Source organism: Cyprinus carpio, chromosome A15 (genome assembly GCF_018340385.1).
Source record: "Cyprinus carpio isolate SPL01 chromosome A15, ASM1834038v1, whole genome shotgun sequence".
Taxonomy (NCBI): Eukaryota; Metazoa; Chordata; class Actinopteri; order Cypriniformes; family Cyprinidae; genus Cyprinus; species Cyprinus carpio.
In genome coordinates, this window is record NC_056586.1 from 13,009,819 (window position 1) to 13,031,681 (window position 21,863).

Sequence of the window (21,863 nt, forward strand, 5' to 3'; positions counted from 1 at the left end):
TAACATTTTCAGTTAATCAAAAAACAATTTAATTTTAAGTTATGCTAATGTAAAAAACAATTTGATGACGCATAAACGGCGCGCGCATGTTCAAGGCCAGACGACGAGACGAGACGAGTGAACCATGTGGGGAATGGTAAGTAATTTTATGCTTAATTACACACATTCGCATTCGCTCAGGATTCAGTTGGTGATAGCCTACTATAACCGAATACCGAAATCAGCAAGTCCTTACTCTGAAATTTGAGCAGTGTTGATAGTAACGTTATAGTCTGTGTGCCGAGGTAAAGTTAGCTATAGCTGTAGCTTGTCACTGATTGAGTAGCTACACTATTTGTTCAGATAAAACGTTCAATATATATGTTTTTCTTCGGAAGAAACCAGAGTTGCGAAGCAAGTTTGGTTGCATGAACAAAGGCACTCGGTCTCTGGTAACCTAGCAACGTAGGGAGTGACACGCTAACAGCCAATCATGTAACAGTTTGGTTGCGCCATATCGTTATTTCATGTTTTTTTCTTCTGTTGGATTATTGAGTAGAACCGGCGTGGAGTGATAAGTGGAAAGCCTTATTTGATCGGTGAGTGATGTAGATTAGTGACTGCTAGTTTTGACAGGCGCCCGTGCATGTTACTTAGAGAACGAGCAGAGAGAGAGAGAGAGACCCAGACCCTCCTCCGGCCGCGCGCGCGCACTCTCACAGTCTTCAAACTGTCTTGCTCTCCCTCCCTCGCACATATTAGCCAAAATTGAATATTATTTGAAAAAAAAAACTGATCATTAATGCTGTCTGTTTATATTTTAAAAATTGCCTCCTGGAAAACACAGGAAAATGTCTTTATTATAGGACAGGGCTCAGCTTAATTATTAAGTTCATGTTACTTAGAAATGTGTTTTATTGTGGCCAAAAAAGTTCTTCACCTAACTTAAAACATTATGTTGGATAAACTTAATTACTTGCATTCATGTTGAAAATTATTAAGTTCATGTTACTTAGAAATGCGTTTTATTGTGGCCTAAAAGGTAAATTCACCATACTCAAAACATCGCTTTGAATTAATGTAATTCTGCCAGTAGTCTTAACATAAAAATTCTAGTGGAAAACGTTAACATATTTTTTTTGTTGACCCAATGTTTTATTTTTAAGAGTGTAGGCACGTACATAATTAGTGCTGCTGCGATTTGCAAGCAAACTATAGGCAATATGCTAACAGATTATTTCTAAGATATAACATTTTGTGAATAGTGTGTGTCCCATTGTTAAATGCAGTGCAAATAGTTATTTGGATAAAAGTGAAGTGGAAGTAAAAAAATCAATAATCGGCTGAACAGTACCACAATAATATGTCTGTAACATTTCCAAACTCTTGTCTTCTATTTAGATCAAATGGCACTAGGTATGTTTAACAAATGAATAAATAGGCCTAATTGTGGACATTAAATAGACATAAAGTTTAAATTTATGAATGTAAGCATGTAGCCCTCTCAGTTCACATGAAAAGAATGAAATAAGCTAGAATCAGTGAATTAACCTTAAAACTGACAAAAACTAGCAGGGTTTGGGACAATTAAAGTCCCTGTTGTTTGAGTGTACAGCATGTCTTAAAGTTTCATTAGTTTTATTACATGAAAAATTGGTTGATGTTTCTCTTTATTATGTTGGCTTGCAAGCCAACTTATGTTTAAACATTACTATTAATTATTATCATGAGAAAGTAATTGACTTTGTCTAGAGCTTTAATGCTTCACCAAACTCGGCTCAGTCCTTCAGACTGGTCTGACTCTTTTCTAACTGGTTAGACTGTTTAAATCCCATTGACTTGCATTATCGGAGCAATGAAGGCCGTAATACTTAATGCTGTCCACTAGAGGGGGTAACAGGATAAGAAATATTGCCAGTCTACTATTTTTTTCTCTCTGTTGACATCAGTTTAAATGACAAATAAATGCATGAATAAAATTTTTACTGACATGCATAGGCCATATCTGTGTACAAGAACAAGCTTCACATTTCAGCTACTGTACAACTACTTAAAACTCCATTCGGACTTCCTCGAGCAATCCTACTTCAAAACTTCACTTTATACCCTGATGAAAATTCCAGCATAAACCAGCATGAATTCCATTCTGGTCCAGACTTGTTTATGCTGGTTAGTGATGGTTTAGAGCTGGTGGACGAGCATAATATAGCTGGTGAAGCTGCTTCAGCAGCATGATCTTGCAGGGTTAAGTACAGTAAGTAGGCCAATTGTCTGTATGCAAGCAGTGTGTTAGGGGACAAGCACTGTTTTTGAAGAGTGATGAAGAGACAGCATTAATATTTTTTCTATGCTTATTATTTGTATTACAATTAGCATAGTATTTAGGGGTTAAAATAATGAAAACGTTTTAATTTTCCAGTACAAAGAGGCAAATTAGAGGCGTTTGGTGGCCAGAAAAATAATATTCATATGTAATGCCATGGTTAAACCACTAGATGCCAGTATGGCTGTTTATAAATATAGTCTACATCAGGGGTGTCGAACTCAATTCCTGGAGGGCCGGAACCCTGCAGAGATTTGTTTCAACCCTGCTTCAACACACATACCATGTAGCTTTCAAATCCTAAAAGACTTGAATAGTTGGATCAGGTGTGTTTAATTAGGGTTGAATCTAAACTATGCAGGGCTCCGGCCCTCCAGGAATTGAGTTTGACACTACATTGAGTTTGGGCTACTTTTAAACTGTTGCCATGGGGTGATTTTCCCAAGTGGGTTAAAGGTTTGAAATATTTCATAAATTACATTAAAACAAAATGTTTGTATTGAAACATTTTGCATTCAACTTTCATGGACTTTTTCATTAACTGTTCCCTGTGGAATGCCCTGCCCAACTCAATCCAAAATATATCTCTTTCATCTTCATTTGACCCTCTAACTCTAGCACTCTCTATTTCTATTCCTATTTCTATTTCTATTTCTATTCTAACTACTTGTTTTATTTAAAAAAGTAAAAGAAGTAAAAGAAGAACAAATTTGTTGAGGGGATAAATTATGAGAAATAATTTAAGTTCATTTTTAAAGCTTATTTTGTCTTATTTGAGATCATTAAGTAATTTTGTGGCACCTTGAATTTTTCTGAGTGCCCCGACTCCATTGTTGATAACCACTGAAATAGATTCTCTGCTAGAGAAAGTAGAATTTATTTTGATTCCCCAATTAAAACCTCATAGTTACTAAGAAAAGTGTGAGAGTTTTGATACAATTGAATATAATTCTAATCATTTTAGAAATAAGACTTTAAAAGATAATAAAATCTTAAAATAAAAATATTTACCTTTTGATTTTTTAACACACTATTAGCTTATTGATACATACATAAACCTTTTCCTCCCTAATCACTGAGTAAAAATTTAAGTGCATGACAAAATATATAAAGAGGCAAACTGTGTACAGTTTGATGTGGTTTATACTGCAACTGCTACATAATAATATGACGGCCACAGAAGACCATGTCCTTGCCTGTGGAAACAGCCATTTATTTTTAGATTTTTTTAATGCTGAAAGTAGCTACTGCAACCAGTCACACTTAAATGTAAGTTGTAACATGTACACGTCACTTTGAAAATGAAATATGAAGCACATTGTGAAATGACAGTTGACTAAACAAAAGGAATTAATTATTTCAATAACTACACCCTTGCTATCAGCAATCCAAACTTCTGGGTTTTTTTTTTTTTTTTCATTCCAAATGTGACATCCATAAATTTGATGATCCATGGCATCTTGTTACACCACTGACTGAGGCACATTTGTCTTACCGTGTCACAGAAGCTGTCTACAATCATCAAATATATGTTAACAAGGTCATCTTTATTACTGTCCATTAAGTGCAACAACATCAGCAAAACACACATTTAACTAAGTCTGTGTGTTTTAGACACCCCAGTATCAAATAAACAAGTGCAGCATACTTTACATTCAGATGAACAACATATTTATCAGTATTTTGATCTGGGGATTTATTTAAGTCAAAAACAGAGGCCAGTGCTGCATAACATCCCACTTCAATACTGCTTTCTCTCAAAGCCAAAGTCACAAACATAATCCAAGTCAACCACATAATTACATACAAGGTCCAACTGAAGGCCAGAAATATAACAAACCAAACCCAACTCCAATGACAACCTGCGTTCACTGACCTAAAACACTGACTTACTGTGCGTTTTGCAAGATACTGTATTGTTCACAATGGACTGGTTTATTTCTGGTTATATAACTTTGTTTGACTCTACTGTGTTACATTAAAGCACATGGACTTAATACAGTAGATTATTCAATGGTGGGTTTTGTTTGGAGAGCAAAGGCAGAGGTGCAGCTGTCGACAGGTTTACTTCTGCACTGGTGGCTTCTCTCCACAGGTGATGGAGATGCTGCGCTCAGTGGTGTCCAGCAGGTGGCGTGGTGTGCAGATGGTCAGCACACCATCAGAGGACAGAGATGCAGTGATGGCACCTGGATCTACACCGGCGGGGATCTTGTACTTCCTGTAAAACTCCCCTGCCACAGTGCCATGCTCGTCCTGTAACAAGACAGATACTGTTTCTTCGAACTGAGGTGTATCAATCATAACACAATGTCTATCAGTGTTATGCACCATTTAGAATTCAGTTGAGTCTTGATATTTGAAGGTTTTTAAAGGCTTTTACAGGCTTCCTGTCATTCCAACCATAGTGGGCGTGGCCAATTCAGTTAAACTGGAACTCATGAATTGAAAACAAGCTGCATTCTATTTTAATAAGTTATCTATAGCACAATATTACACACAAAAATAAAACACTATTTAAGTTAAAAATGGTGAATAAAATGAAGGTGACTTTATGTTTTGTTACCTGCCGTTCATCATGTTTCCCATGAATCTCGATAAAATCATCATTGATCTTGACCACCAAGTCGTCTGGAGAGAAGTGCTTCACATCCAGGTTGATTACAAACCGATCTCTATCCATTCTCATCTGTGCGGGAGAATATGGCAAACTAAATATGCAAAACCTCTGAAAACATACATAGTGTCTAATATTGTGATTGGCTTATTTGAGGTTAAGATTTTTAAATGTTTTTTTAAAAAGGCACTTATGCTCATCAAGGCTGTAATGATCAAAATACAGTAAAAAAGTAATGTTGTGAAAAATGTTTATAATTTAAAATAACCGTTTTATATTTTAATATATTGTAAAATGTCATTTATTCATGTGATGGGAAAGCCAAATTTTCTTTATTGTGATTTCTACTTTAGAAAACATTCTATTATACTGATTTGCTGCTCAAGAAACATTTATTATTATTATCAATGCTGGAAACATTTGTTATTTTTTTTATTTTTGTGGAAACTGTTTTTATTTTTTTTCAGTGTTATTTTTTGTTTATAAAGTTTAAAAGAACATAATTTATTTGAAATATAAATCGTTTGTAACATTATGTTTTTATTGTCACATCAATTTAATGTGTCCTTGGTGTATAAAAATATTAATTTCTTAAAAAAAAAAAAAAAAAGAAAATCTTACCAAAATTTACCAAAATCTGACCGAACTTTTGAACGTTTTAATATTAGTTGAATAATATTATGAATTACCATGAATTAACAATGATAAAGAATTAAAATTGTATACTTTATACATTAATTAAAAAGTACAGGTAACATTGTATATTGTTAGTTCATGATGATACCTGATGCACGTACTTAATGTTAATGTAAAGTGTTCTTATTGTATAGTAAATCTTAATCTTATAGTAAAGTGTTTTCATTATGCTTAGATTGTATCAACTTAAGAAGTTGAACTCACCTCTGACATGCCACTGTCCCACCAGTTTGGAAAACGCCAGAAATAAGGTCGATAGTAAAACATGTAGTAAGGTGAAAAAAGTTCACTGTCGGGTAGGTGCTCTCCGAAATACTGGTCATAAATTCGATAAGGGAAGTTGCCTGGGAACCAGGGCCGGCGGTACCAGGGATGTTGGATAGGAATTTCCATTCTATCTCAGCGAAGCGGCTGGAGTTGATAGCGGATCTGCTGCACGTTCTGCTGTGGCCCTGTATTTATGGTCCATCCGTAAAACTTATGTCATCAGCTACCTACCCAGCTGCCCGCTGATCCATCTCCAGTTATGATCTAAATTGTTTTTTTTTTGCTGCCCCCTTCCCCTCTGGCTCATTCAAACAAAAAGCGATTTAATCACCCTTCACTCTCTCTTAAATCATACAGTCTCAAACGCCAGGCTCTGAATAGTGTTAATGCCCCTCTGCTCACAAGTCTGGAAAAATATTTGCCTGGCTAAGTTAGAATGGTTCTGAGTGAAGCCTCCATGTCAACTGGCCACATCCCCAGCAAACTCTTGTGCCAGGAGGGATTCTGCCCCTCGTGCCATGGACGGGACAAAGCCAGATACTATCTGCTCCCTCCTGGCTGCTATCAGAGGAGAACTCAGGCAGAAAGATAATATTATGCCCTAAAATGGAAGGGACTGCAGGAATCAGCAAGACTGGTGATCCGCTGTAATTCAGATGTGCTAAATGAACCCTCTAGGCCAAGAGCATCACCACTGTCCCATCAGGTGTCCTGGAATGGGGCTGGAAACAATTGCAGATGTTTAACTCATCAAGTTTGTGATTAAAATATATACACTGTAGACATAGTTGCATTAAGGAACACTGAGTGAATGTCCCTCAAGCAAGAAGTCTGATTAATTTTAGATAACTTGTTCACTCATTCAAAAACCAAATTCACCCAGTCATAAAAAAGACAAGAGAAAAGTTATTTTTGTTGTGAAATAAATAGTTAAGTACTTGGGTTTAAAAATACTTCTGTATATAGTGTTATTAATTATATTAAATAAAATAGGGCATATGGCATTAGCCCTCAGCAAACTTGTAAGAGTGCTACAAGATGACCTAAACTTATATTAAAAATAATAATAATAAAAAATGTAACTGAAATCCAATTTCCCCCCCCTCAACAATTATGAAATAACATACCTAATCAGAAACTTGAATCTTCTGGAATCACAAAGTAAAATAAATAATTCAGTTTTGGTTAATAAAAAAAGTTTGAAAACAAGCAACGTTGTTATAATTGCAGCAGAAATGCGAGAGAAAATGTCTTAAAAGGGTAATTCAGCACTGGCAAGATGGGGTTTTAATAAAAGTTGGCTTTTTATTTATTTATTTTATTTTTTTTATGTTTTGCTTCACTACCAGAGAAAACTGTAAAAAAAGGACTATGGCCAAAAAAGGCAGGAAAACTTCAACACCCACAATGCACTGTGCTTGATCAGACTGTCCATGAATGGGGGAAAAATGCATAAGTATGATCTGTATTTTTCATAAAATCATCATCTGGTGGACTTTTGCTGACAAATAAATAATAAATGGGGAAATCTTGGTGCAGGTAATATGGAATAATAAGACACATTGTTCATTAACTTATACTGCCAACAATGTAATAATACAAAGCTGATGAAAATCAGTGAACTTAAAAAGAAAAGGTTAAAAAGGTCCACTGTCTTATGTCTATAGTGTAGCTATGTATGAAGCACATATCACACAGAAGTCACTTTCAAACCATGAAAATTTGCAGAACAATGGTAAATGTGACCACACCTTTAGCAAAAATGTGGGTCCTTCTATTATTTTGTTGGACAATGGGTTGCCTTCAAATCCAAAAGTTTGAAACCCACTAGAGAGATCATCATTGTGATTGTACCAGATAAGTTTCAGAAGTATATTATGATACAAATCTTATTATGATACAAGTATATTTATACAAATGCTAATACACTATGTATGCTAAATACTAGTTCATACACTACATAACAGTGCATACTGTAGAGTATAGCACAGTGCACAGTCATGTATTTCTACATTATAGCACAAACTATATCATGCATATATGACTTCTATGTATTCTTTGTTCAACATAGTTATATTATATATATTATATCCATGTAGATATTCATCATTACTTGTATCTAAGAATGCAGTAGCAAGATGGGGGGAAGTTCAAATGTACAGTAAGTGGTTAGACAATCAACAAAACTGAGTCACAATTTGCAGTCTTGGCTGTGGCTTAACTTCTCTAGAATATAAGTTGCTTGTAGCTTTACCAAGCTACATTTACATACATACCTGTAGTAGCTTTCCCAACACTGGCCTTGACTATCTGAGTAATCTCTGCCAGTAATAGGTTTTTCTAATTCCACTCCAAATCCACTGCCAATGTGATCATCCTGCTCAGCACAAACTGGGACTGTAGCCATTCGGGATAAATTGGATGGTAATGCAAAACTATTTCCATGGATTTTTTTTTTTTATTATTATTATTATTTATTTTTTTTAAATAGATATGGTATAAAGTAAAATGTATATCTCCGTTACTGCACTATTTCTTTCCGTTTCTTTTTTTTTTTTTTTAACCATTTCAAATCACTTCATCAGTTCACCTTCTAGTGTGGTGTGGAAATATTTTTTTAAAAAAATCAATGCTAATTTAATATTAGCACATAAAAGCAAAGTAAGTGTAAAAGAATGAGCAAAATTCAATTTAAAATATTTATAGATGGAATAAAGTATGCTACATCACACAAGCATGCACACTGTGTACTACACTGTAATATATATATATATATATATATATATATATATATATATATATATATATATATATAATTATGTTCAAAGTTGTAAATAAAGATTATTGGGGTATAAAAAAGACAATTCTACTTAAGTTTTTCTACTTTCTACGAAATTTAATTCAGTGCATTACTTACCTTTTCTTTGTAATTATTTGTGAAATTTACAAGCAATTTCAGAGTGAAAATAGTTTCACCATTTTTTCACTGTAAAAAAATGTCATTAACACAATTATATTAACACATTCTACCCATGAAATAAAAATGTAGCACAAAAATAATAAAAAAAAAAACAAACAAACAAAAACAGCTAGTCTTTAATTATGTGACTATTGTGATGATAATAAAATTCCATCTGAAAAATCTGCATTATAGATCTGGGGATCTGCATTATATGTTTTTGCTAAATTATGGGGACCAAAGTAATTTTCCATTTAAAATGTCAAAAAAAAAAACAGTTTTATTATAATAAACAATAGTAGTACATCATGATTTCAGTAATTATCACTGGAGACAGTGTGGTGGAACAGTATGTTTTTCTCTGATTTTAAGCTGATGTGGTTATACTCAACATTCTCTGACTTCCTGAATCAGGCACTAATCATAATCTACATGTTTTTGGTTTTATAGAGCTGGTTATGGAAGTGTGTCATCTTCACACAGAGGACACATCCAGTCAGCCTGGTTTACTGGAGATGCTCTTTTTTTTCCTGCCACAGTTCCTGCCCACACCCACCCCCTACATCCCAGAGCCCACCTCTCTGTGTGAAAGGGAGGGGTGAAGATGGAGGAGGGGAGGGCTGAACCATGTCTGACTCCTAAAAAAAAAGAACAAGGGAGGGGGAAGACGAGGAGCGAAAGAGAAACAGAAGGGCAGAGGAAAAATACCTTATAACTGCCTTGAGAGTGGCACAGAAACAGAGAGAATGAGAAACAGGAGTCATACGAGTCATAGAAGACGCTGTGGACATTCAAGAAGGGGGATGGCAAACCATTCAAAAGCTCTTTTCTCCCCCGTTATGGCTCAGAACTAGAAACAGGATTACCTCATGCTTCTCATCATAGAAACACATGTTGCCTCTGATCAGGATTTTCAATGTTGAGTCTGTGGGAATACCCATTTAATCAGGGTTTACAGTGCAAGTGTTAAGGCTGTCCAAAGGACGACCTGCCAAACAACATTCGCATGGACTGAGATCTGTTCTCCATCATCATCTCCATCAGACTGGCAGCTACGTGGACACTGGGATTTGTGTGTGGGTTTCTGAAGTGCACACCCTTTGGACCGGTGATGTGCCGTCTGTTATGTTGATGACACTCTGCTGCTTCCTCAAACCCTACGGGTTGGGCTGGATCAGAATGGGAGGTTAAAAGGGCAAATAGCATCATGGGAGCCAAACAAATGAAATGGTATGAATGAAATTCCACAGCTCCCTCTCTCGTTTTTTCTTTCCTGTGTCCATCTTCTATTCCATTCCATTTTGATGGTCCCAGGAAATCAGATTCTTACTATTGTCCATCATTTTCTTCATTTGACTGCAATATTGTGTTATTGTATGTGGCTGTATATGAATATTATAACTTGTAGTGAGTGAGACTGGATGGGACGGCAGTGTTCTCTACCTCTGAATGTATGTCTCAATTGTGCCCATAAGATTGATGCGTGGGTGTTGCCTGCTGTTGTGAAATCACCTAGCAACCGGGAATCACTGGCTTCAATATTGCCAGTGTCATCTGCATGCTAGATGCTCAGATTTATTAATCCACTATTTGGCTCATTGGTGTGTTGACAGTTATATGGGATTTTGATACAGTATATAAAGAGATCATACAAGTAAAGTAAATGACTAGGGAGGATCTTTGTTCTGACTTATAAATGTTTCTTTGTTTTAGAGCAGGGGTTTCCAACCTTGCTTCTGGAGAGCTACTGTCTTGCAGAATTCAGCACCAACCCCAATCAAACACACCTGAAGCAGCTAATCAAGGTGTTCAGGGCTACTTGATCATTACAGACAGGTGTGTTGGAACAGGGTTGGAACTGAAGTCTGCATGATGGTAGCTCTCAGGAGCAGAGTTGGAGATCCCTGTTTTAGAGTAATTAATCTATTTTAAAACAGGCTACTTGGTCTGTTTGGACCAGCTTCAAAACACTAAGTAGCAATGTGTTATACAGGTATATGTTATGGCAGTGGATGTTTAAGCAATTTCACACAAGCAAGAGTGTCAGCATGATTAAGAGGTTACTTACGCAAGGTAGATAAACATAAAAACCCCATGATCTTGAGACATACTTTGTAAAAGTTGAACCACTTTTAACTCTATAATGCAGTGTCATGCGCAAGACACTGCAAAACACGCAAGACATGAGGACAATGGAAAAAACTTGGAAATAGGAAATTTTGTGTGAGGCCAAAAAAAAAAAAAAAAAAAAAATCCCAACACTTTACAATCTGGGTAAGCAATTCTGAAAGTATTAATGTGACATCCACATTCAGGCCAACAGCACATGCTATTACTTTTATTCAACAATTCAATTAACAAGAAGTTAATTTAGGATAGCTTACATTTGAAATACAATATACTTTCAGTTACTTTGTCTATTTTTGCTCCGCCAATGAAAATAGATCCAACAACGATATGTGTCTCTGAGCAAAATCCATAATACCGGCCTTAATTATGGAATAAATTTGTGTTCAACAAAGCTGTTGAGAGAATGATTCATTGATTCACTCAAATACATTCAGCGGATTTGTTCCTAAATGCATCATTGTTTTGAACAAATTGGTTGAGTATAAGATTCAATGACTGACTCACAAAGACATTCGGCTGTTTTGTTCCTGAATGAATCAGTGTTTTAAATGAAACGGTTGAGTGAATGATTCAATAATTCACTCACAAAGACAATAACTTAACACCGCAAACTGGCATAATCATGCAAGCTGCAGAAAGAGTTACTGAAAACTTCTCCTTATTTTATCCCCACAGCTTGGAACAAAATAAAATGGGTTATGAAACCAATCCAGTGAATAGGTTTCAGTTGTAAAATAAACTAAACAAACCCATTGTCTATAATGCATAGTGAATGTAAAGTACAGTGTGATATGAATGGTATTAAATGAGCCATTCAGATTATGTTTTATGACTGGTTTACCATGTTCCTCTTTGTATAAATAATCAACATTTAGTAATACGCTACCCCTCAGAGCAGCATTCTGCTTTAATTTCATTCCTTTATGTAGTCATTTTCAGAATCTTAATCAAGCAGATGTAATTCTGGTTAATAGTCCTTATCAAAATGTCATAATCAGTTTATGCACACAAGACTAAACTGATGACGCTAATCATCTGAGAGAGTTGCTTTGTGTCTTATTTTGTGTGACCAGACTTCATTCTGTCTTAATTTCTTTGCTAGATCTCAATTTCAATATCGCATTCCCATGCCAGAGGAACAACTAGGGGTGCTGGAGATAGAGTCTCTCATTTCATCTTTATTGAAAACAGATGAATGGCATGTGACTTAGGAATTCTCTGAAACTGTATTAGTGCAGTTTGAAACTGAAAACCTGTATGAGAATGGTGACATGTCTGTTGTAACTGGAATTTCCCTATTTTTACTTACATGTGATTAAAGTGAACACATTATACCTTACGTACACAAAAGGCTTTCATGGTCATCAAATTACTCCAGGTGGTTACATATGACTGATAATTAGGACCATACAAATACATGGTTATCTTCCTAACTGATTCCATGCAACAACTTTCCAGCCTCAGTTCATCCAGTCCAGCACACACACCCAAGGAAGAGTACATTATTGCCAAATCTGAAGATTCAGGAGAGCTAGTGTGCAACCACACAGAGCAACCACAAAGCCTAGGTAGGATGTTTTCCCTGCTTGAGCCTACTTTCCATACTGTTTCTATATGTTTTTCTTGTATTTGGTTGTATTTGTTTCTTTTGCAGAGGATGTAGTGAAATCCTCAGCCACAGAGCCGTCTCCTGGCCCAGAGCATGCTGGGAAAGAGGAAAGCAGCACATGGGAGGAACAGCTATGTGCCCAGCAGGAACATCTGGAGAAGGAGATGCAGGAGACCAGGAAAATGATGACTAGGCTTCAGGTAAGTTATTTGCACATATTTGCATATCATTGTTTTTGCGACTTCAGGCTTTTTATGTCAAATATTGAAGTCATGTACTGAAGACTGACAGTGAAGACTGGAATAGTGATGCTTGAAAATTTAGCTTTGCATCACAGACATAAACTACATTTTAAACTATATATATAAAAAAATAATCTTACAGACCCAAAACTTTTCACTGGTGTATATTACATAAAAAATATGATTTAACTGTATTTAGAATACATAAACTGCTAGATATAAAATTAGCCTTAGCGAGACAATGTAGTCTGACTGATCACGTGATGACTGTTGTTTGGACGACTGTTGGTTCAACACCATATGTTCACGGCGAGTGGTCTAGTTTTACTCACAGTACCTCAGCGCTTTAGAAACCTCAAGCTCACTGTACATGTCTTCATTCAGGCCTTACTGCTGCATGGGTCACTACCTGAGGACGAGCAGACATCTACTCTGAGCTTTGGAGAGAGTACCAGCTCAGAGCAACAGCTGGTAATCTATCATTCTGCTTTTCTGTGCTTTCCTAGGAGTAATGTGATGTCTCATTTACAGTCTATTATGGTAATGACACATTCATTTTTATCCTGCCATTGGATTTTAATCCGGAGTCGTCTGGACCAGAGTATGGAGGAGTCTTTAGATCTAAAGGTAAATTATATTGCTGAAAAAAAATATTAATAATCAAAATTACTGATACAGACAGACAGACAGATAGATAGATAGATAGATAGAGTGCAAATATAGTGCAGTTTGTGTACTGAATGAGAGTTGTAATGTATTTTTTTGCAGAGAGAACTTTTAAGATACAAGCAGGAGGCACGTAATCTGCAGGCTATTAAGGTGAGACCACATGAAAATGAGTGTAGTGTGTTTTTATATATAAAATGTACAGGTCCTTCTCAAAAAATTAGCATATTGTGAAAAAGTTCATTATTTTCCATAATGTAATGATAAAAATTAAACTTTCATATATTTTAGATTCATTGCACACCAACTGAAATATTTCAGGTCTTTTATTGTTTTAATACTGATGATTTTGGCAAAAAATTAGCATATCATGAAAAGGTTCTCTAAACGAGCTATTAACCTAATCATCTGAATCAACTAATTAACTCTAAACACCTGCAAAAGATTCCTGAGGCTTTTTAAAAACTCCCAGCCTGGTTCATTACTCAAAAACCGCAATCATGGGTAAGACTGCCGACCTGACTGCTGTCCAGAAGGCCATCATTGACACCCTCAAGCGAGAGGGTAAGACACAGAAAGAAATTTCTGAACGAATAGGCTGTTCCCAGAGTGCTGTATCAAGGCACCTCAGTGGGAAGTCTGTGGGAAGGAAAAAGTGTGGCAAAAAAACGCTGCACAACGAGAAGAGGTGACCGGACCCTGAGGAAGATTGTGGAGAAGAACCGATTCCAGACCTTGGGGGACCTGCGGAAGCAGTGGACTGAGTCTGGAGTAGAAACATCCAGAGCCACCGTGCACAGGCGTGTCCTTTGAACCAGAAACAGCGGCAGAAGCGCCTGACCTGGGCTACAGAGAAGCAGCACTGGACTGTTGCTCAGTGGTCCAAAGTACTTTTTTCGGATGAAAGCAAATTTTGCATGTCATTCGGAAATCAAGGTGCCAGAGTCTGGAGGAAGACTGGGGAGAAGGAAATGCCAAAATGCCTGAAGTCCAGTGTCAAGTACCCACAGTCAGTGATGGTCTGGGGTGCCATGTCAGCTGCTGGTGTTGGTCCACTGTGTTTTATCAAGGGCAGGGTCAATGCAGCTAGCTATCAGGAGATTTTGGAGCACTTCATGCTTCCATCTGCTGAAAAGCTTTATGGAGATGAAGTTGTTTTTCAGCACGACCTGGCACCTGCTCACAGTGCCAAAACCACTGGTAAATGGTTTACTGACCATGGTATTACTGTGCTCAATTGGCCTGCCAACTCTCCTGACCTGAACCCCATAGAGAATCTGTGGGATATTGTGAAGAGAAAGTTGAGAGACGCAAGACCCAACACTCTGGATGAGCTTAAGGCCGCTATCGAAGCATCCTGGGCCTCCATAACACCTCAGCAGTGCCACAGGCTGATTGCCTCCATGCCACGCCGCATTGAAGCAGTCATTTCTGCAAAAGGATTCCCGGCCTAGTATTGAGTGCATAACTGAACATAATTATTTGAAGGTTGACTTTTTTTGTATTAAAAAACACTTTTCTTTTATTGGTCGGATGAAATATGCTAATTTTTTGAGATAGGAATTTTGGGTGTTTTCATGAGCTGTATGCCAAAATCATCAGTATTAAAACAATAAAAGACCTGAAATATTTCAGTTGGTGTGCAATGAATCTAAAATATATGAAACTTTAATTTTTATCATTACATTATGGTAAATAATGAACTTTTTCACAATATGCTAATTTTTTGAGAAGGACCTGTATGTATGTTTTTATGTAATATGTACAAAATATAATAAAAATTTTTAACTATATATTAATTTATATTATTCTATTACATTATAGAAGTTTGGATAATTATTCACTTTTTTTAATTTCAACATTAGCTTTTGCATTGTACACCAGATTTGTTGCCATTTGGGATAATTAAATTTTGTCCCTATGTCCATCTGTCTACCCAGGATGCCTTGCAGCAGAGAATGTCTGTGCAGGAGGACTCAGTGCTGCAGCTCAAGCAGGAGCTTCTCAGATCCAGCATGGCCAGAGAGGAGCTGGAGGGACAGAATGTGAGTATGAGATCAAATCTAATTAAATAAAAATAATAATAATAAATAAAATAAAATAATACAAATATCCAATTGCATTTGGTACTTCTCTATAAATGTGTCAAATATATGAAGGTTTTTTCATTTTTTTTTTCTTTAGGTGGAACTAGAAAGAAAGCTGAGTGAACAAAACAGATTGCTGAGTGAATATAAAGTAGGCAAATTCATCCTTATCATGCTTAGTATGCTTGAATCCATTTACTGTTCTTTAATCATCTTTAGTTTTTTCATTACTTGGATACTTTTTTTTTTTTTTTTTTTTTGACGTCTGGTTTTGCTGCAATTTTTTGGAACCCGCTGGTGTATATAGTACATTCATGAAAATTTCTCTCACAATACTTTTTCTCTCACATGCACTTGTCTTTGTAGAAAGAACTCGGGCAGAAAGACAGACTTCTTCAGCAGCAGCATGCAAAACTGGATGATGCATTGCTCAGGATCAGTGAAAGTTATCATAGGGTAACTAAATGAACTACTAGGGGCCTATTTATGCAATATTTGTTTGTCCTATCAAATGTTTGTTTGTTTTTTAATGTTGTACATAAACACTCTGTAGCTGTAATTTATTTAATTAGTGGGAGCCATAGCACACCAATAGTCTCCTGACCTTCCTAATGTATTTAGCTTTGTATTTCTTAGACATTCCCATAAAATCTGGATTACTGTAAGGTATAACCACAAACGACTTTAAATTAATTTGTAGTGCATAAATTTGTAGTTTTCTACATTAATAATACAAAATCGTTTGCTCCAGTTGTCAGGCTGTGAGAATAACGGCTACAGTCACATGATGGACACATCCTCCGCTGTTTTCCAACACAGAATGGTGAGTCACGGCATACTTCATTTTAAAAAGAATTCGCTTAATTTCTAATAAATGTGTGTATTGTTTGTTTTTTGGTTCTGGCTGGATGTGTGCGTCAGAGGGATGAGCTACAGCTGGTGCGAGATGCTCTGCGCAGTCTGAGGGACAGTTTCAGCAGTCATGACCCGCAGCACCACACGCTGGACATGCTGGAGCAGGGTGTGGCCAGTCTGGTGGACCGCCTCCACACCACCGAGAACAAGAAAAGGCAGGAGAGAAAGGCAAGGCCGGACTTGGTTCTATGCATTCTTAAGATAATCTTAAGGACATCTAAGTGAACTCAACTGTGCTATTTTGAGATACCATGAATATGAACTTTGTATGAAAGGTTTGTATGGTAACTATTTTTTTTTTTAAATACAGGAATAGTATGTTAAAAGCACATTTTAGTTCATATACATGTTGTCTCAATATAGCACAGTTGAGTACACGTAGATGTTCTTAAGATTATCTTAAAACTTACTAAAGAATTATTTTTAGTATATCAATTAGTGTGTGAAATAGAGCACTTTAAGTACATTAACGGTAAGTGCACTTTTTTCACCTGGGGTGGAGTGTCCAGTTTTGATATTTTGAGTTCAGAACATAAAAAAAAATGTAACATATACAGTATGCATGGATGAATCTTAAACATCAATTTAAGCAATAAAAGTCATGCTGAAATTTTGTTGTCCCACCAGAGTTCAACTAGGTCTCCTGGACGAAAAGCCAATCACACAGACCGGGAATCATGGCCATCAAGCTCAAGTAGGTCACTTCAGTGTTATTCTGCTAGAAATACATGCAATTGGTTTTAGACCAATTAATGGCTTTTCTGTAACATTTCTAGTCGTTTGTGATTGTTGGATGTAAAAATCATTCACATTCAAACTGAATTATTCTGCTGTATCTGTGAACCAATTCACTGAAAAGAACTGACTCAAAGGAACAATTTGCTCACATATTGATTTTTTCTCTACACAGAAGCAATATCTAAAACAAATTCAATAGTTTCAAGCATGGCTAAAAAAATAATATATATTCACTTTTGATTCACACCAATCTCCATTACTTAAAAGGTTTTTTTTTTTTTTCTTTTTTTTTCAGAGATGGCTCATTCTCACAGTAGCCCGGTTCTTAGTGCAGCAGCCTCAACCAAAGTACTCTACTACACAGATCGCTCTCTCACACCTTTCCTGGTCAACATCCCTAAAAGGTGACCGAAATAATGACATTATAGCATCATCTTATAGAGACTGACAGGTCTCCTCATCTTAATATGAACTGTTTATTGGTAGGCTGGGGGAGGTCACGCTACAGGATTTCAAGGCGGCTGTAGACAGACATGGAGGTTTCAGATATCACTTCAAATCTCAGGATCCAGAGTTTGGAACAGTGAAGGAAGAGGTGAAAATTACAACCAATCAGGAGTTATTCAATATTCCAAGCTTAAAAGTAGCAATTGCTCAGGGTCTTTCTTTAAATGTGTGTGATGTCTTTCAGGTGTTTCAGGATGATGCTGTTATTCCTGGATGGGAAGGGAAGATTGTCGCATGGGTGGAGGAGGATCACGGAGAGGGGAGATAGAGCATGAGGGTTTGATCCATTCAGAATGTATGTTTTACCCTACATATACCTCATCCCTGCAAAACTCTGAAGCCTTTGTTCTGTCCTAACTGTGAATCTCTCTGAACCAGTTAACTATGTCATTACAGCAGGCAAGTGTTTGTAAAATAGCATATATGCATTTTTAAGAATGAAAGAAGAATTCATTTTTAACTTTATTAAAAAATGGTTTACTGCGAAATACTGATGGTTTTACAGAAAGTGTACTGAGGTTTTGTTTTCCAAAATCTAGTGTTTCAGCATTGCCATTGTGATAAGTGATCAAGAAAAGAAGATTATTTAAAGCAGTATTTATTTTGTGCAGTGACAAATAATAAACATGTTGCAAGCATATCACACACTGTGTGCATGTATTGTCCTGCCAGAAAAAAAAGCCATTTTAAGAAAACATATCATCAAAAATGTGTGCACATTCACAGTAATATATTTTTCACTAAAGTGTATGTTAACCTTTCTTGACTATCCTTTGAAAATAAGGGGTGGTAAAAGCTTTGTTTGTAAAAAATTGTAACATTCAAACATACTGAAATATTCCTTTTGAAAATGATTGTACATTTCCTATCAAGTTTGCATGTCTGTTCATAGTGTTTGGTATCTGTGTTGTGAATGCAAATGCAGTTGAACCTTGTCCACCTTTTATTAAAGGCTTTCCGTGCACAGGTGGAGGCTTTTTTGTGCATTCAATTTTCTAAAATCTCAGCAATGCACAATATATCCGTGTTATATTGGTTATTTGCTGATATTAGAGACTTTTATTTAATTTTTCTTATTTTATTTCAATTTTCACTTTAAAATGAGAAGTTTTAGTTTTTAATGTTGTTTTTTTATTATTTAAATAAGATAATACAGAATTTTAACAATTTAATTTATTTTAACAGCGATAAAATGAAATCATTATTGGCTTATTTTGGTGCATCCCTACATAATCTCTATAACAGTCTTATAGTTTCAAGAATAGATGACTGTCTGTAAATAAATTACACCTGTTGAGGCCAAAAATGATGTATATAATTATTGATGTAACCGTGAATTTCATTGCATGATTAATGATCTTGGAGACAACAGTCGGTAATACAACTATATAGTGTTTATATTTTCAGTTTCTGGGTAAATAAGAGTTAAGTGTTCTCATTACACATTCCCTGTAACATTAAGAGCCTGTTTCTTCTTATAAAAACATTGCTCTGTATGTGTCCTCCTTGACCAACTCAGGAAATTGAAGATGAAGATAATAAAGGTCTTCTACTTCCAGGAGAATATCATCCTAAATAATAAAAACCAACCTATTTTTGAGTTCACAACATGAATAAAACCCTCAAGAAATATGTACAATATAAGATCTGTGCAAACATTAAACCAGAACTGTGTAGATCAATTTATAAAATAAAATAAAAAGGGCAACAGTTTTGTAATTCAAACTTCACCCCACACAGTTGACGTACTGGTGATACTGACCTGAGAGATGCTGAGTCAGCACTGTGACACAGATCTCACCCCAGGAAGTTTAACACTCAGCTGCAGGCTCCTAGATGAGCCGCCGCCATCAGGACAGGCTCTGAGATGATGCTTGGGCTGTTGTGGCTGTGATTGGTCTGATTCTGTGCTGGAGATCACCTCAATGAGACCCGATTGGGCTGGTTTCCTCTCCTGCTCTATGTTCAGCTGTTTCGTTGAGCCGTCATTACTCTCAGCCAGCTGCAGTGAGGAGATCTGCTGCAGGAGTCATGGGGCTACACAAAGAGAGGTAGAATCACTCAATATTGCACTACAATCCTCACAATCCCTTCATTTGCATTCCAGCAGGTTCATAACGAGGTTCTATACAATTAGCTAATCCCAGTAGCTCTTAAAACCTGTAAGATAAAGCTCAAACTGTCACTGACTTTCATGGGCAGTTTACCTGGTTCAGAATGTGGGTTTTTGGCAGAAGATTTGCACGTCTGTGGTGACATGAGACGCTGCTTCATATCCTGAATTCTGCCTTTGATTTTGTCTTTGTTGAGTTTATAGTGCTGGGACAGACTCAGATTGTGCTGCTGCTGGGTGAAGCTCAGAGCCAGTAGGTGAAGCTTCTGTTTCTCAAGTCTGTCTTTCTCTGTCGTCTGCAGAACTTTAGGGTTGAAGGCCACATCGACGACACTGTATTGCTCTGTAAAACACACATAGGAGATCAGAATGTCTCAATATAAGGTGTTTAACAATCAAGTCTAAGGAGATAGGAAGTTAATCAAGGAGAAAATTAAGTAGGTTACTTGGATTGGAATACAACACTATGAACCAATGCATAATGGAACAAATGTCACCTAAAAAGTGAGTCGTTTAGTTAGAAAGAAAATAGTTTGAAAGCATTTAATAATTTTAATTGTTAAGGATGAGATGGCATTTTTGTACCGTCCTCCTCAGTCACTGTCTCCATTTGTCCTCCACACACAGGAACGGGATCGCTGTAAGAAGTGGGCGCTGGTACACGTTTCCAGCTGCACATCTTAATGTACAATCTTCCTTCGGTCCCTGAAAAAGTAATCAGAGAGAAAGTTTTTTAGATTTCTACATCATACTCAGAAATTATGATTTCAAACTAGCTGTAAATGCCAGCCATTTTCTGTGGCACCGTGGTTCAGTGATGGTCTCAGAAGCTAATACCACGGTACTAAATAATTACCATTCATGTGGCTTTTCATTGAACTTAAATGCACTTCCTTCCAGGAATTTCATGCAATTATATGAGATGATGCATACATTTAATAAGGTTAGGGAAAACTAGCCTTTATATAGGTTTTTAGTATGTAGTAGTAATTTCCTAACAAAAACATTGAGGCCAGTGAAAATGCTGAGTGGCTAGTAATTTTGGAAAACCACTAGCCACAGTGGCTGGTGCCCAAAAAAAAGTTAATGTCAAGCCCTGAACATGGTATTACCATGGTACCATGACAAAATCAAATAATAAGGCCTCTAAACCGCTCTCACACAGCTTACAGTTACAGTGGTATATTTGTTTGTTTGGCGCTATAAAATAGGCTAAGTCATAACAGGCTTGGTAAAGGTTAAAGGTGTAGTTTACTTTACCAGCAGAGCAGTGAAACTCCGCTCCTTCCCGTAACTGGCGTTCAGTGAAGGTCCTGTACTTCTCCGGATTATTCTGAGACGTCACGTGACATCTAACATCGACCAAAACTGATTGACCTGCTGCAGAGCTGCCTTATTATCATAGCCAGGGATTTCCATGCTCAAAATGTACTGAAACTACTGTAACAACGGATGTTTAGAAGATAACATACAATATTATTTTAGTAACAAATGCTTGGTATATTGGTGAAAAAATAAATAAAAAAAAAACAGTCTCACACGACAATATTTTGTAAAAGTGCAAGATAACTGAACAATCCAGGACAAGCATTTCGCCCTCCCTAAACTCATAGAAGGTTAGCATAAAAACTAATCTAACACATGCACTGTTCCTTGTCTTCCGATAGATGGCTCTGTTTAATCAAAATAACCGTTTCCATTCAGGGTTGCCAGGGGTATCCTCCGAATTAAATGTTTTTTTGTTTTACTGAAGACGTTTATAAACGCTAAAAAACTATTTTAGATACAATACAATTGTTTGGTGATTCATCTAATGATTCCTTACAGTCTCTACAAATTTATAACATTTATTAAATCGTATCGCGTAATCATAAGCGACTATGATTGGACTAGGCTCATCAGCGCTGAGAAAAGTAACAGTTTGTACGTGATTGCAGCGGGCACTGGCATTCAAGTTGATTAAATACGAGCCAGAGCTTCTTTATGAAAGCGGTGTTTGAACTTGTAAATTCACG

At 36.4% G+C, this 21,863-nt stretch overlaps 2 protein-coding genes and 1 pseudogene across 2 annotated transcripts; 1 reads left to right on the plus strand and 2 right to left on the minus strand.

The window, feature by feature from the left end:
* Positions 1–3,830: 3,830 nt before the first annotated feature.
* LOC109103690 (alpha-crystallin B chain-like) lies at positions 3,831–6,070 on the minus strand. The gene is made up of 3 exons (XM_019117050.2): positions 5,820–6,070; positions 4,869–4,991; positions 3,831–4,558 (listed from the first exon to the last, which is right to left on the minus strand). The coding sequence occupies exons 1-3, from the start codon at positions 6,006–6,008 to the stop codon at positions 4,367–4,369; spliced, it is 504 nt and encodes a 167-aa protein (XP_018972595.1). The 5' UTR covers positions 6,009–6,070; the 3' UTR covers positions 3,831–4,366.
* A 3,408-nt stretch (positions 6,071–9,478) lies between these two features.
* LOC109103146 (dixin-A-like) lies at positions 9,479–18,373 on the plus strand. Its single transcript, XM_019116486.2, has 15 exons — positions 9,479–10,071; positions 12,430–12,539; positions 12,626–12,780; positions 13,207–13,293; positions 13,396–13,449; positions 13,591–13,641; positions 15,429–15,533; positions 15,673–15,726; positions 15,942–16,031; positions 16,327–16,398; positions 16,497–16,658; positions 17,118–17,184; positions 17,524–17,632; positions 17,715–17,823; positions 17,920–18,373. The coding sequence occupies exons 1-15, from the start codon at positions 10,049–10,051 to the stop codon at positions 18,001–18,003; spliced, it is 1,332 nt and encodes a 443-aa protein (XP_018972031.1). The 5' UTR covers positions 9,479–10,048; the 3' UTR covers positions 18,004–18,373.
* A 480-nt stretch (positions 18,374–18,853) lies between these two features.
* Positions 18,854–21,644, minus strand: LOC109103522 (annotated as a pseudogene).
* Between the last annotated feature and the right edge of the window lie 219 nt (positions 21,645–21,863).